The 17,478-nt window shown below is 40.3% G+C and overlaps 1 protein-coding gene across 2 annotated transcripts in view; it reads left to right on the forward strand.

Annotated features, from left to right (window-relative positions):
- SLCO5A1 (solute carrier organic anion transporter family member 5A1) overlaps positions 1–17,478 on the forward strand; it is a 155,465-nt gene that overhangs the window by 48,475 nt on the left and 89,512 nt on the right. For both annotated transcript variants that reach the window (XM_055431684.2, XM_055431682.2), the window contains exon 3: positions 16,461–16,593. In XM_055431684.2, the coding sequence (XP_055287659.2) occupies positions 16,461–16,593 (133 nt within the window). The remainder of the gene's footprint in view (positions 1–16,460; positions 16,594–17,478) is intronic.

The raw sequence follows: 17,478 nt of genomic DNA on the forward strand, positions 1-17,478 counted from the left end.
ATTTTATAATCAAAGAGAGGTAGAAGTAATATTCAAAAGGAGAAGACTGGGACTTTCCAGGTGGTCCAGTGGTTAACAGTCCGTGCTTCTAATGGAGGGGGTGAGGGTTTGATCACTGATCGGGGAACTAAAATCTCACATTCTTTGTGACACACACCCCCACCCCCAAAAGGAGAAGACCAATAAAATAAAAGATTAATGCCAGTATTGGCTTGATCCATGATTTAGGAACTGTTCTTTGATTAGTTGAATAAAACACTCTAGAGTGGGCTTCCCCTGTGGCTCAGTGGCAAAGAATCTGCCTGCCAATGCAAGCGATACAGGTTTGATCTCTGATCTGAAACGATCCCACATGCCACGGGGCAGCTAAGTCACTGCACCACAACTATTGAGCCAGAGCTCTAGAGCCCTAGAGCAGCAACTACTGAGCCCACATCCACAACGACTTGAGTCTGAGAGCCCTAGAGCCTGTGCTCTGCAGCAAGAGAAGCCCCCTCAATGAGAAGCCCAAGCACCTCAACTGGAGTGTAACCCCCACTCCCCACAACTAGAGAAAAGCCCACACAGCAATGAAGACCCACACAGCCAAAAATAAATAAGTAAAATTATTTAAAAAAAACACTCTTGAGGTATGCATAGCTGGTGACTGACACCTGTTCTCATATGCCAATTCTCATAGTGATTTCAAATAGTTTCTACTGCTGCAGCTCCTCTACTAGGATTTTTCCATTCTGTTAAACACTTTGAAATCTAAAAGTTAGTTTTGCAATTTACTCCATGGCAAAACCAGGCCTGATCTGATAGGGGCTAGTTTTAAAATCACACTTCATGTGAATATTCATTCATTTTGTTGAAGAAACAACAGCATAACTGATTTTAGAGCATCATTCCAGACTGTGCTGGGGAAGTCACATAATATCCAGTATCACTCACCATTTACTTTTATAAAATGTGGAGAAGTCTTCGTTCCAAGGCACATCCATTCTCAGGGGTTTGCACTGAGGGCTTGTGGATCTGAATTCATGTTCTTACCTAACACAGACAACCTTGATTAATTATAGTTGTACAAAAACAGATGCAGTTGCCAGTGACTAGGACTGTCTATGAAGCTAATAGCTTCTTTTAGGTCAGTGATTGCATGTGACTTAATCATGATAATCATATGGCATAAAGAAAAAACTAGCTATGTGAAGTAAGTCTGTATTAGGGTTCTCCAGAGAAACAGAACTAATAGGATATATATAGGATATATAATAGGATATAGGATATATATAGAACTAATAGGATATATATATGTATATAAGATTTAGATAAGAATTGACTCATGTGATTATAGATGCCAAGAAGTCCCATAGTCTGCTATCTGCAAGCTAGAGAACCAGGAAAGCTGGGGGTGACCTTCAGTTCAAGTCCAAAAGCCTGAGAATTGAGGGACCGCTAATGTAAGTCCTAAAGTTGAAGGCCTGAGAATTGAGAACTCTGATGTCTGAGGGCAAGGGAAGGTGGACATCTTAGCTCAAGAAGAGAGAGATTTTGCCCTTCCTCTGCCTTTTAGTACTAATCCAGGGCCTTGTAGGACTGGATGATACTCACACATGTTGGTGAAGGTGAATGTCTTCACTCAGTCTATATTTTTAAATAAAAATTTTAAGTACATGTTTTTATTTGATTATTTATTTGACTGCACCAGGTCTTAGTTGCAGCATGCAGGATCTAGTTCCCTGACCAGGGATGGAACCTAGGCCCCCTGCCTTGGGAGCACAGAATCATAGCCCCTGGACCACCAGAATAGTTGCCTGCTCAGTCTATTGTTACAAATGCTAATCTACTAAGCACAGCCTCACAGACACACCCAGAAATAGTTTTCCCAGTTGTCTGGGCATCCCTTACTTAACCCAGTTAACTTGACACATAAACACATACCTCCCAGTGGGGTAAGGTGGTATGTCAATTTAGGGCATGTATAGATCTAAATTTTGATTGATCAGAAATGTATCAGAAGTTAGAGTAAGATTACTCTTCATCAGAGGATGAGATGGTTGGATGGCATCATTGACTCAATGGACATGAAGTTTGAGCAAACTCTGGGAGATGGTGAAGGACAGGGAACTCTGGTATGCTGCAGTCTGTGGGGTCGCAAAGAGTCAGACACGGCTGAGCAACTGAGGAACAGCAACAGTTCTTCATCAGAAGAGGCTGATGTGTTGTTGTGCTAGATGCCATGAGTTAAAACAATGGAAGGCTCTTCTGATTTCACACTTTGGGTGTTGCTGCGGGCATCTGGCCACATTGCTAAGTCACGTCAGTCGTGTCCGACTCTGTGTGACCCCATAGACGGAAGCCCATCAGGCTCCCCTGTCCCTGGGATTCTCCAGGCAAGAACACTGGAGTGGGTTGCCATTTCCTTCTCCAATGTGTGAAAGTGAAAAGTGAAAGTGAAGTCGCTCAGTCGTGTCCGACCCTTAGCGACCCCATGGACTGCAGCCTACCAGGCTCCTCCATCCATGGGATTTTCTAGGCAAGAGTACTGGAGTGGCTTTCCATTGCCTTCTCCGTCTGGCCACATTAATGGGGAGAAAATAAGGACAAATCTGTGGTGCAGAGCCACTCAACTCTGGGTCACCAAAGGGTTTTATGCCTTCTCCCAAGGAGGCAGCTTTGCAAATGCAACTTACTAACATTTTAATGGGCTTCCTGGGTGGCGCAGTGGTAAAGAATTTGCTTGCCAATGCAGAAGACTCAGGAGACAGGGGTTGGATCCTTAGGTTGGGAAGATACCCTGGAAGAGGAAATGGCAACCCACGCCAGTATTCTTGCTTGGAAAATCCCATGGACAGAGGAGCCTGATGAGCTACAGTCCCTAGGATTGCAAAGAGTCGGACATGTCTAAAGCGACATAACCCATAGCCGATTAAGAATGAACAACAAAATTTTAAAGGAATCTTCACTTTTACTTTTGAAATCATGAATAGTCAAAGAAATGGATCCTTGACTATTTACTGTTTTCTTGGACTGAATAGCCATTTAGTTGAGGTTGTCAAGCCTTTTACTTAATTTCTTTTAGGCTATTTAAGTAATTATTCTTTAATTCAGATATCTCCCCGAAATATTTGACAGAAATGCCATTTCCCTCAATTATCTAGATACTTCTAAGCAAGATAATTGTTATAATGAATAAGATAAAAAAATTTTTTGGCCACGCTGTGCAGCATGTGGGATCTAGGTCCCTGACCAGGGATTGAACCCATGCTTCCGGTATTGAAAGTGGAGAGTCTTAACTACTGGACAGCCAGTAAGTCCTCAAGATCATTTTTTGAGGAGTTTCACATTGCCAGATATATGTCTTAAGCTCTCCATTTCTTTTCTGGTTTGTGTATGTGTGTGTGCACGTGAGTATATTGGCTAAATTACGAAAAGAGTCTACTTTGTTGAGAATCAGTAATTAATTGTTTTAAGGTTTCTTACCAATTAATAACATTACCAAAACGTCATTAACTGAGCTGCAAAGATGCATGACATTTATGAAAACTTGGTGTATAATATTAATTAAATGTTGTCATTTAAGCACTGAAGATCACTATGCACAGCTCAGAATTATGATTTATTAAAATGCTCTAGGAAGTATCTGGGTTTCCACCCTCTCCCCTCAGCATATTTACATATTGGTGAAACATCCTGAAAGCAGTTGAAAACTGAGGAATGGATGGGTCATGGTGTTTATAAGATAGTGATAAATCTGTATCATTGAGAACGGGCTGAAATATGAAACAGGGTTGCCACATATAAAATGATGTTATTTATTCAGGCCATCCCTGATAGAAAATGCAGAACTCTTAAGAAGAGTATGAAAGAATTAGACAGAACTCAAAGTATTTTTGATGATCACCATTGACATTTTTATCTGCTAGTTTCTTTGGTATTTTTAGAAGTATATTAACTTCTCATTTTGAACTATTAAATATTACATAATAGCTGTATGATCTCCAGTCAGGTCTAAAAATTCATGCTCTATAAGTGATGATTTTACTCTAGAAATGTTCTTGCATGCTTGCTAAGTTGCCTCAGTTGTGCCTGACTCTTTGCGACCCCATGGACTGTAGCCCACCAGGTTCCTCTGTCCACGGGATTCTCCAGGCAAGAATACTGGTGTGGGCTGCTATTTCCTTCTCCAGAAGTGTCCTTGAGAGCTTGATAAAGTGTATGAATAAATTGGAAAATTTAACATAGTAAATTCATGAAAACGTTTCAAAGATAGCTTTGCTCTGAAAATTATAATAGCTCCTATGATAATTCAGGATTTTCTTTTTAAAGCCTAGGACTTTGTGTTGATATTTCTTTTTTCTTATTTGGCTATTGTATAAAATCAATATCTTTCTGCCAGGAGAACACTAAGGATAGTTTAATTTTAAAAAAAAATGCTTTGATCTTAGTATTTGTTGAGTGTAAAGAATGATTTCAGTGGTGGTTTCATTTAAATCATGTGGGAGGCCATTTGGTGCAGTGTATGTGGTCCTTGGGGTCAAACAGACTGGTTGAAATCTGCCTCTTGCTAGTTTTGTGACTTGGGTATATCCCTTAACATTTCAAAGGTAAGACTCCTTCTGTAAAGCAGAAACTAACTAAACTTATTTTTCAGATATTTGTTGGGATGATTATTGTGTTTAAAAATCAAGGAGGAGGCACTTAACAAATGTTAGTTTTCTTCCATTTTTTTCCCCTTAAGTCTTCTCTTAGTTTTTATTGGGACCACTTCATTGTGCTTGTGTCTTATGCTGCCATTTATCTTTTCTCATGCATTTTGTTCCCAACAAGAAGAATTCTCCACAATTTTTTTTTTAGGAAGGGGCATGGTTCTTTTTATCATTCATATTTAATACCAGATATTTCATACACTATAACTTCAACAAATAACTACCAATTGATTAATGATTAAGGAATAAGGTGTTTTGGGGTAATTGACTATGCTGGTGATCTGATAACCAGATATGACCATTCTGTACTTTAAGACTTTTGAAATAATAAAATACACTTAACACTGAAGTAATACTGAATATAACATCATCATCCTTTGGTAGCTCTGAAGATACTTTAAAATCTTGTATTGCTCAGAATTGTAATTTTAACTATGAAGTTGGATATAATTATGAAAGCACTAATAATGATAATTTTACAGCTGACATTGACTAAACACTTAGTGTTTAGAGTTTTGTGTCATTGTCTCATTTATTCTCTCACGAACTCTTGGAAGTAGATAAGTTATGATCCCCTATTTATAGATGAGGAAACTTGTCTAAAGATTAAGTATCTTTTCTAAGATCACAGAGTCAGCCTGTGATAGAGACCTACACAGACAACTGATGCTGAAGCTGATGGTCTTACAAAACCGCTTGAATATTGAATCATAATTGTCTTCTTATAACAGCACTGGACATTACTTTTTATTTTAACACAAAATGCCTCATGTTAGATTGGTCATTTCTCATATTTCTTTCTCATAAAAGTAGACTGTAAGCCAACATCCCAATGAAAATTTATTACTGTAAGTTACAGTGTTGTATGAGGAAGAAACACAAAAAGCTTAGGCAAAGTAACTTAGTAAAAGTGTTTATTGATAAATTATCTTCTTTATTGTTAGATAACAAAGAGTCAGGGATTATCTTTTAATTGGGATGAATTTATTCTATCCCTTCGTTAATGAGATGGTTGCAAAGTAAAATGCATAAAATTAGGACAATAATAGCATTTAATTTGTAAGGTTGCTGTGAAGATGAAGTGAGAAGATACCTACAAAGAGTTTAGCACGCTATCTTACATATAATAAATGCCCGGTGTTATCTTCTGGTAATCGTTCTCTTTTATAGCGAGCCCTAGTGTAAGCAGTCTTCCTGTGATAGAACCAATACTTGTGGATTGATGTGTGTGGGTGGTAACATTAAAGCTGTCATAAAAAGTTTATTTCAGACCAATGGATGTGAGAGTTGGACTGTGAAGAAAGCTGAGCGCCGAAGAATTGATGCTTTTGAACTGTGGTGCTGGAGAAGACTCTTGAGAGTCCCTTGGACTGCAAGGAGATCCAGTCCATTCTGAAGGAGATCGATCCTGGGTGTTCATTGGAAGGACTGATGCTAAAGCTGAAACTCCAATACTTTGGCCACCTCATGCGGAGAATTGATTCACTGGAAAAGGCTCTGATGCTAGGAAGGATTGGGGGTGGGAGGAGACGGGGATGACAGAGAATGAGATGGCTGGATGGCATTACCGACTCGATGGACATGAGTTTGAGGGAACTCTGGGAGTTGGTGATGGACAGGGAGGCCTGGCGTGCTGTGATTCATGGGGTCGCAAAGAGTTGGTCACGACTGAGCGACTGAACTGAACTGAATGTCTATAAAATTCAACGAATGGCCCTGATGATGCCTACGAGGGTAGGGACCTTTGTACATGAGATGATTTCACTTTTGTCTAAGCGTTTCTCTAGACTTGGATCCTTCCTGGGAGAATCATGTTTCTTCGAGTGCCTGGACAGCAAACAGGAGTTGAGTCATACCTATGGCTGTTTACCTGGAAGGTGTTTTTTGGCAGTGACCTACCCATCCCTGGGAGGTAAATTTAATCTGCTCTTAACAGCTGGTGTGCTTTTCTGAGTCTTTACTGTAATTACCCAAGTAAATGTCATACCACATATTTGGAAGGTATTTTTCAGATAATGCATGTTTCTCTGCCATCCTTATGGCAGCCGTTTAGGAATGAAACTGGAGATGGAAATCTAAATAGTGAATTTCTTTTTCCTCTAGATGGCTTCTAAAACTCCTGCTACTAACAGTTCCAAAAATATTTTGAGATTTTCATCTCTAGTGGGATTAATTTGTTCAATAGTATAAAATTATATTCTCCCTTTTTTTTTTTGGCTGCACAGTGCAGCTTGTAGGATCTTAGTTCCCTAACCAGGGATTGAACCCACACCCTTGGTAGTGAAAGTGCAGAGTCCTAACCAGTGAGCCACCAGGGAATTCTCCTATATACTTATAATTAAACTCTTGTTGCTTTTTGTATTTTGGAGATGTGTCCATAAATGGAGAGACGATAGGCTTTGGTTTCAGATGGAGCCAAGTTCTAATTTTGACTTTGCTGCTGCTGCTGCTAAGTCGCTTCAGTCGTGTCCGACTCTGTGCGACCCCATAGACGGCAGCCCACCAGGCTCCCCCATCCCTGGGATTCTCCAGGCAAGAACACTGGAGTGGGTTGCCATTTCCTTCTCCAATGAATGAAAGTGAAAAGTGAAAGTGAAGTCACTCAGTCATATCCGACTCTTAGCGACCCCATGGACTGCAGCCTACCAGGCTCCTCCGTCCATGGGATTTTCCAGGCAAGAGTACTGGAGTGGGGTGCCATTGCCTTCTCCGGAATTTTGACTCTAGCACTTATTAATTGCTGATCTTAACTGCTTGAGGACTCAGCTGCCTCATCTGTAAATTGGGAATGAATATCATTTTTCCCCCCACAAAGTTGTTAGTATTGAGTGGATGGAAGATGGAAAGTGCCTAGTATAGTTTCTGGAAGATAGCTATTCTGTTTTCATAGTTCAACTGAAATATTCCTTGGGAATTATGCTCTTAGAAATTGAATCTTTGAGAAATTGCCAATTCTGGAAAGATGGATTTTACAAATGAAATGGGTCTTTGTTGCTGCACACGGGCTTTCTCTAGTTATGGCAAGCTGCGGCTACTCTCTTGTTGTGGTGTGCGGGCTTCTCATTGTGGTGGCTACTTTTGTTGTGGAGCACAGGCTCTAGTGTGCTTGGGCTTCGGTAGTTGTAGCACATAGGCTCAGTAGTTGCAGTGCCTGGGCTCAGTTGCTCCGTGGCATGTGGGATCTTCCCAGAACAGGGATTGAACTGGTGCCCCTTGCGTTGCAGGGTGGATTCTTAACCACTGGACCACCAGGAAAGCCCCAGGGAAGCATTTTTAAAGGAAAGATGAGGGAGGGATATGGCAGGATATATGATTGACTTGAGCACAATTCTGTAGTTAATTGTAGTCAGGTAACAGGGTGGTATCACGTGGATTAACGTGATCAGTCCTCAGGCCCCAGTAGGTCTGGGAGCTGAGTGCTCACAGTCATCAAGTAGTTAACTTCTTCTGTTTGGTGGTATTAGCGTCTGTAAAACAACAGTTTTCCTGGCCCAGCTGCTATTTTTGTCATTACAAGTTCACATCCATTTAATTCTTGAGCCAGACTTTGGAGGCCTGGGAGACTGTAGCTTTTTTTTTTTTTTTTTAAAAAGAGAGGTCATCAGAGGGCATGGTGGTGGTGGGGAGGGGTGTCTGTCCTGGGAAGGCCTTAAAGGTTACTCATCAGTTCCTTTTAGGTCTTCTTTAATGTTAGCAATGTTTTAAAATTTTCAGTGTACAGGTGTTGCACATATGTTATTGAATTTATTTCTAAGTATTTTTTGATTCTGCTGTAAATGGTGTTACTTTCTGATGGTATGGAAAAACCCAAATGAACCTTTTGGCCAACCCAGTACTTTGAAAAATATTTCTAAAGGAAGACAGTGAATTTCAACTAGCTACTATGATCATGAGGGAAAATTCCTTGGGATCTACTTAAAGCCCTTTCCCTCATCTTCTCATCTGTGACCTAAGATGTTCTCTGGATGTCTTAGCAAAGTGATAGACTCTCCCCTGACGGCTGTGGCAGCTGTTCTTTTGCTCTCAGGCCTGTGTCAAAGTAACTGAATCACTTAAAAAAAAAAAAAACCCACTGCTCAAAATAACCGAGATCAAAAGTTTCTTATCTGTCTGTGCTCATGAGTGGAAGCATGAGTGAGGGGATATTTTCCTTTGACCTGATGCTCTGGTGCTACAAAGTACCTTGGCTAATTTTCAAGAAACTGCAAGTTGAATGTCAGTTGGTTTCACTACTGCCGTGTGGCAGTCTAGTGTGGTTTGATTTTCATGTCCTCTTGTTATAGGTAGTGTTGACTTTAAAAAATATTCCAAACCTAAAAGTTGAGAGTTACATTTTATTGTGTGGGAATTTTTAGGACTCCAAGCCTGGGAGACAGTATCTCAAGAGATCCTGAGAGAACTGCTTCGGGGAGACTGGGGGACAGGGGTGTGAGGGGAAGGAAACAGGTTATATAGAAATTTGCAACAAAGGACAGGTAGTTTGAATATCACAAGTATCTTTGTGAATTAAAGAAAACCAGATATCCCAAGTTAAGGAATTTAGTGCTTTTCTATATATGGGAAGATGCAAGAGTCTGAACTCACTGAAATCATATGCATCTTTCATACGCATCTCAGCTCCAAGGTTGGTATCCTGTATTTCTCACATCCTGAGCTCCCTTGTGGCTCACTGTTAGGAGTGGCTGCAGCCTGATGGCTGTAGGATCACAGGTATTCTCCTTCCCAAGTGCCCTGTGTTGTTCAGTTGCTAAGTTGTATCCTACTCTTTGTGACTCCAGGAACTGCAGCATGCCAGGCTTGCTTGTCCGTCACTATCTCTCAGAGTTTACTCAAACTCATGTCCTTTGAGTCGATGATGCCATCCAATCATCTCATCCTCTGTCACCCTCTTCTCCTGCCCTCAATATTTCCCAGCATCAGGGTCTTTTCCAGTGAGTTGACGCTTCTCATCAGGTGTTCTAGCTCACATTGGAGGGCTGGAATAGCTGATGACTGTGACATCCTTGTTTATATTGTTATGGCAGGAAATATTTCATGTTTTAGTAGTAACTGTGCCACTAAGCATATTCAAGAGGGCGACCTCCTGTCATTATGTCCCAAATGAGTTTGGTGGTCATTGGAGGACCATAGGCAGCTGTGCAAAATGCTCTGTGGGAGCATTCTGGGTGCAACCCCAGGTCCTGAGACTAAGCCTAAATTTTACGTGTAACCTAAACCCTTATCAGCATGTTTCCTGCAGCTTGTAGAGTTTTGATTGGGCCCCTTGGTTTTTCAGGTCCAGTGAGGCTCATGGTGAGGAGTTCTGGAGTACTTTCTAGGGATTTAGGGTTTAGGGGAGCAAAACTTACCACTTCAAACATCTCTTTGACCTGTAGATTGTTTTGAGCTGAAAATAATCAAGTCCCAGAAGACTAAGGAAGAACATTTGACCTTCCCCTAACTGCATAAAGAATGTGGATATAGGACCTGTTCTAGGAGGGGAGCCATTGCCTCCTATAAATAAACTACAATAGTAAGAAAATTTTCTTAGGGTATGAGAAATAAAAAGTAATAAATAATTTTTTTAAAAAACTTTAAAGTTAATTAAAAATAAAACCCTGATGAAAAATATTTTAAAGATAAAATGTATTAAAAAATAAAGATCAAAAAGTAAAAGAGTTAATGATGTGAAAGAGATACTAGATTATAATAAAGGTTAAGTCTACAGGAGAAACATTAAAAATGTGAAGATAAATGGGATTAAAAATAGAAGTTAATGGACTTTTACATAAAAAGCATAAGCGATTACAGAATAGGGTAAAAAGTAATTTAAGGAGATCACAATGGAGGATTTGAAGATAACAAAGCTGGTGAACAGATAAGTGAAGGAAATATGGCTGGAAGCAGGTGAGGTGACAGTCCTTAAGTTATTGCTGGTCAGCCTTTCCCAAGAGTGGTAGTGGTGGTTTAGTCACTAAATCATGTCAGACTCTTGCAATCCCATGGACTGTAGCCTGTTGGGCTCCTCTGTCCATGGAATTCCCCAAGAGTGGTCCTGGCCAAACCTGCTGTGATATCCAAGGTCAAGGTGAAAGCTAGTTCCTTTCACTGAAGCGGGGGTGGGTGGGGGGGCTATGACTGTCTGGTTTAGTGCAACACATGCAGTAACGAAGTTCCAAATTGTTCATATGATCTTAGAGCTATAACCCCAGTCAGACCCCAGTCAGACTGTTGTGATAGGGAAACACAGGCATCAGGAAGGGATTATTTGTTGTTGTTACTGTTGTTTTTAGAATTTAAAAATACATATTTATTTTTCTGTGGCATGTAGGATCTTCATTTATTTTAATGCAAAATTGTTATTTGCAGCATGCAAACTCTTAGTTGCGGCCTGAGGGATCTAGTTCCCTGACCCAGGATTGAATCTGGGCCCCCTGTGTTTGGAGTGTGGAGTCCTAGCCACTGGACCACCAGAGAAGTCCTGGGAAGGGATTATTAAGTGAAGTATGTCATGGCCACATGGTGACACACCATTTAGCTGTAACAAACATTCTTGAGAAATATGTATTGACATAGGAAATACCTGAGATATTGTGTGAAAAACATTATGGAACAATAGGTCCTGTATAACTGCAGCTACTTAAAAAGTTTATGCAGCTATGAATAATATAACACAATTGATACCAGTATGTGGATGGTAGCAATTGTGGAAGATTTTTAAAAAACAATTATTTTTTGTGCTCTTGAGGGCTTTCTCTGCAGCGAATCCATGCTATATTCTGAGTCATTAGAAAAACCCTAAGAGTTATTGAAGAAGAAGAACAACAGATAGAGACGTGTGCTTGGCACTTCCCTGGTAGCTCAGCTGGTAAAGAATCCTCCTGTAATGCAAGAGACTTTGGTTTGATTCTTGAGTCTGGAAGAGCCCCTGGAGAAGGGATAGGCCACCCACCCCAGTATTCTTGGGCTTCCCTTGTGGCTCAGACAGTAAAGAATCCGCCTGCAATGCAGGAGACCTGGGTCCAATCCCTGGGTTGGGAAGATCCCCTGGAGGAGAGCATTGCAACCCACTCAATATTCTTACCTGGAGAATCCCCCTGGACAGAGGAACCTGGCAGGCTATAGTCCATGGGGTCGCAAAGAGTTGGACATGACTGAGCAACTAAGCACAACACAGCACAGACGTGTGCTTAGCTTCAGAAGTTGTTCTCTGCTGCCCTACTGTGAGGAAAGAAAGGTCTAGATATTCCCTCTTCCCACTCCCATCTGTCCAACAATGAATAGTGATTCCAGAAAAGGTCATTTTTTTAATATTTATTAGAGAATGAATAGGTCATCTTTCAGCACACAAAAATCAATGTAATATTTCTTCAGTGTTTATTATATGCCCTGGGCTTCCCCTGTGGCTCAGCTGGTAAAGAATGGGCTAGTTAATTCTGGACTAGGTACTTCCATGGACTAGTCCATGGGGTCGCAAAGAAGTCATACATGATTGAACGACTTTCACTTTCATTATATGCTGTGTACTTTATGTGCATAATCTTATTTAACATCTTTTTGTGCACCCCCCGGAAAGTGGAGGATAAATAACTTTTGCTCTTGCACAGAAGCAGGGAGAGTAGAGGTCTAATCTGAGGCAGTTTAACTCCAGGATCGTGTTCTCAGCACTGGACTGACCTCAGTGCTTCCTGTGTGAATTATTTTGTGTTTTAGGTCTTGGAGAAGTTTTAGAAATGCATGGTTCTTACTGACTGCCTTGAGGAGTATCCGACCTAGTTGGAAAGATAAAGCAGTGAGGCGTAGCAGTAATATACACCTGTTCCAGTGGCAGCACTGGGTAATAGTTGATGTGACATCCAAGGACAGACATTTCTGGGGTTTCCAGAGGTCAAGAGGGAAGGAGCTGGGCTTTGATAGATAGGGAGTTAAGCACATGAGGGCCAGAGAGCTATTGTTGAGTGCTAGCCACTCCATTATGTCCCATTCTCTGTGACCCCATGGACTGTAGCCTGCCAGGCTCCTCTGTTCATGGAATTCTCCAGGCAAGAGTACTGGAGTGGGTAGCCATTCCTTCCTCCAGGGCTTAAACCTGGGTCTCCTGCATTGCAGGTGGATTCTTTACAGTCTGACCCACCAGAGAAGTCAAGCAATAAATATCATGTTATGGAAAAAAGGACTAGGAGGTGACCATGCAGCCAGCACCAGGTGAGCAAAGATTCTGGGGACAGATCAAGTCTGAGGGGACATTGCTGGAAGACATCAACACACAACTGGGCAATATGAGATAAAGACAGAGTCAGGAGAGAAATAATATCCAAACTGTAGGAGACAGGTTAGGGGTCAGGTGAGGACAGAACTGGTAGATGAGCGGTGAAGGGATAGTAAGAGAAGAGAGGAACAGTATCATGACTTCAGGCGGTTCAGTATCTAAGTCCATGACCAATGAACAAGTGATGGGGAAACTCTATGTCTTGGTAAGAAAAGGAGGAAGCTGATCCAGACCAAGGAGAAGCCAGAGAGGCATGGGATAGGGAATAAGGGACATAGTCATTCTTTAGCCATGATATTGTTCCAAAATATAGTGTTTTAATGGAAAATTTGAGGTTTAGTGAGGCCAATAGGTTAGGAGACAATTAACATTGAGAAGATAATTTTCTACTCACAGTTACCAAGAAGGGGTGCACATGGGACTTCCCTAGTGGTCCAGTGGCTAAGACTCTGCTCTCCCAAGGCAAAGGTCCTGAGTTCCATCCCTAGTTGGGGAGCTAGATTCTGCATACTGGAACAAAGAGTTCGCATGCTGCAGGTAAAGATTCATTGTGGCGTAACGAAGATCAGGGTGGAGGTAAGGAGCTGCATATTAGAACTGATTTGATGGTAGAACCAGCAGGATTTACTAATATAGATTCTAGCTTTGAGACAGAGACTAATGGTCCACATACAGTATTTTACTGAAAAGTACACTGTGGGTGGGGCCTCCCAGGTGGTGCTAGTGGTAAAGAATCCACCTGCCAATGCAGGAGACTTCAAGAGATGTGGCCTTAGTCCCGAGGTCGGAAAGATCTGCTGGAGGAGGAAATGGCAACCCTCTCCAGTATTCTTGCTTGGAGAATCCCACGGACAGAGGATCCTGGTGGGGTATGGTCCATGGGCCTGTAAAGAGTCGAACACAATTGACTGACTGAGCACATCCCGGGGTTATGTGCTTCATACCTCTTACTGAGTAGCTAGAATGATTTATTTACTAAATGGGATCATGTCAGTAAGTTATATGTACATATACTTTTAGTGATATATATTTATAAATATATAAAAAGATATATCTATGTATACCATACAGTTATTTTATGATATATATCAATAGTAAAGCAGAATATAGTCATATAGTTTTATGTGGAGTATATGTATGTAATTCTGTTTTTTTTTCAGTCTTTTTTCAATTTATAAAATAAGGGCATGTTCCATCATATACAAATTTTTATATAAAGTGTATACACATTGCAATTTAATAAAATAATAATTTGAATGCATTATAAGAGTTCTTTGAAGGATCTCCATATTTACTTTTTTAAATTCAATAGTAGTTTATTCTCTTTAAAAATTTTTGTTGGAGTACAGTTGCTTTACGGTGTTGTTAGTTTCTACTGTACAGCAAAGTGATCAGTTATACAGTACATATATCCCCTCATTTTTGGATTTCCTTCCCATTTGGGTTACCACAGAGCACTGAGTAGAGTTCCCTATGCTTTACTGTAGATTTTCATTAGTTATCTATTTATACGTAGTATTGATGTGTGTTTCTTTTAATGAGAGTGATTCTATTGGACTTAACATTATTTGTTATATAATAAAAGTGAATTTTTCTGATTCTATAGGTGAATTTTAAAAATCTTGATTTATATTTCATAAATTTTTAGGGTTTCTTGGTGAACATTATTTAATTGGTTTTCCATTCACTGCTGATCAAATGGTCCTGCCAGCATAGAGTCTGCACATGGCTTCTTGGCACTTCAAGATGCTGCACGCAAGTGCCCCAGGCATCAGCAGTGTGGCGGAAATACCCTTTTCCCTGTCTGTGTTTGTAAGACAGTCTCTTTCATGGCAGAAGAACTATTTCGGGGAGATGATTCATGTCACTTTTGGCCTCATTACAGTTTTGAGTTGTAAATGGCGCTGATTTGCCTGGAGGTGTAAACATAAATTTTATCTTCATATGCTTATGGGAATACCTGAATCGGAAAAAGTACTTGCTATTCTTGAGTTCTGTTTTAGGCTATAAACAGAGAGATTAACAAGATATTTATCAAAATTCTAATTTTATGAAAAGCATACTTCCAAAAGAATGCCAATTACTTTCCTCTGTGCCTCCATTCTCCATTTCCAAACACAGATGGAGAAGTCTAAGAGCTTAATGTCTTATTGTTACAAGCAGATAATGCCATAAGATGCATAAACACTGTGCTTTTCTCTTTTGAAATGGTGAGAAAAGTGTGAGCAGGTGTTAAATTGCCATCTGTAGTTATGAGTGACAGGAAGTGTAAGATTATTCAATGCTTATTTAGGTACAGCTGATAAAGTCAGGATTTTGATTAGTTCAAATTTGCTTTCAGGTAAATAGGGACTATTTAAAGGATATGACAAATCACTTATTTATTCTTGGGTGAAAATGCATGATAGCAACAGAAAGGAGAAGCATGTGTCACCTGAGTTTGTGATCATGCCTTGTGCACAGGGGTATCTTAAAGGTTTTATTGATTTGTCCCCAAATAACTGAGTTTCAACAGGGTAAACACATGTTTGAAGTGTGGCTAGATTTTTCTGTGACTTTCAAGGAATTTCATATTCTATCTCAAAATTTTAAAACTGGCAATATATTATTTATTTATTTTTGAAAATTTATGTATTGATGTATTGGCTGTAGGGAGAGACATGTGAAATCTTAGTTCTCCAACCAGGGATCAAACTCATACCACCTGCATTGAGAGTCTTAACCACTGGACTGCCAGGAAAGTCTGCAGTGACATATTATTTTTAAAAAATTTCAATAACAGCAGTGGAAACAACATAAAGACATGACAATGTATTTGTTTTCGTTATTATTATCTTGCTATTAGCCTGTTTTGGTGACCACATGTTTTTGGATGGAACGACGTTTCTGATCTACTGATAGTAACCCCCTCTCCCCCTTTAGATGTGCTTTAAAATTTTTTCTAATTCAACTGTGGGTTAGTGCTTTCTGACCTTCTCACTCATTTCATTTAAGGAGATTTATTAACCTTTAGGTAAGATTCCTCGATTTACAATAAACCAAATGCATTGTGAGGCGTTCTTTGATTCTAAAGTGGTGACTTGAAATCATGGTGGTTTGAGGGTGCTTGATTAAGCAGCTTTACCAGTTCAGCTGAATCCAACTTCATGGCAAAATTGGTCTTCTCAACCCGTTAGAATATTCTAGCTGGGATGAGTGACATTCCTTTTTTTCCTCTTTTCTTGAGACTACTTTGATAGCCTGTTTTGGTTATCCAGTAAACTACCTCAATGACTAGCCCAGGTCTGTACTTTCAGAAGCAACCAAAGAAGTTCTAATGTACTAAGAGGACGACAGGCAACAGTTAAATAAAGGACATAGTTTAAAGCCCAAATGTCAACATAGATACTCTAAAGTTCTCTGTTTTTGGAAATTGTTAACTGGATTTAACTGTGACATACACATGGTATGACTCAAATCGGACAACTATTGAAATAAATAGCATGAGGTTATATTTCACATTTCCCTTTCTGTCTTCCCAGCCATCATGTATGTCATGGGAGCACTCGGTCCTGCAGTGGGATATTTACTAGGTGGACTTCTTATTGGTTTTTATGTTGATCCCAGAAATCCTGTTCACCTTAACCAGGATGATCCTCGTTTCATTGGAAACTGGTAAGAATTGTTTACTGCATCTTTCATTTCATTTGGTATTATGATAATTAGAGTCATAGACCCCTTGTAGTTAAAATAAGAGTTTCCCCAATGGGAACATGAAAAATAGCTCAGTGTCCCTAGAAGGTGGTGGTAAGCAGGATAATAATCTCCAAAGATATCTTTGTCCTAATTCCCAGATTTATGAATTTACCTTTACATGGCAAAGGGGACTTTTGCTGATGGAAGTTTAGGAACTTCAGATGGGGAGATTATCTGGGATGATCCAGTGTGGTTATCTGGGATAATCACAAGGGTCTTTATAAGGGAAAGAGAGAGGCAGGAGGGTCAGAGTGAGAGAAGGAGTTGTGATGATTGAAGCAGAGGTTGGAGTGATATGCTTTGACAATGGAGCAGAGGACCACAAGCCAAGGAATGCAGGCAGATTGCAGAAGTTCAGAAGAGCAAGGAGGTAGGTTCCTCCATAGAACTTCCAGAAGGAATGCAGCCATGCCCATCTTTTATTGATACTTCTGCCCTCCAGGGGTTACAGCTTCCCAGGTGGTAGTAGTGGTAAAGAACCTACCTGCCAATGCAGGAGACATGAGTCGCGGTTCGATCCTGACTCCAGAGCTCTCAGATGATGCTTTGTGTTGTCTTAAGCCACGCAGTGTGTGGTGATTTGTTATCACAGCAATAGGAAACCAACACAGAGGAGCTGGGATCAACAGCTTAATCCACATTCTTTAGGATGGAGATGGCTGTTTTCTTCACAGCAGAGGGAAGGAAAAGGGGAATGTGGCCGTGTTGGGACTTGCCTGTGTCCTTGAATGAGAACTTTCATTGTCTTTTCTATGTCTTTTAAAAAATATTTTCTCCCCGCTTACTGTATTTGTGTTTTGCTTC

This window comes from Moschus berezovskii, chromosome 16 (genome assembly GCF_049115385.1).
Source record: "Moschus berezovskii isolate FMDL1 chromosome 16, NW_MosBer_1.0, whole genome shotgun sequence".
Taxonomy (NCBI): Eukaryota; Metazoa; Chordata; class Mammalia; order Artiodactyla; family Moschidae; genus Moschus; species Moschus berezovskii.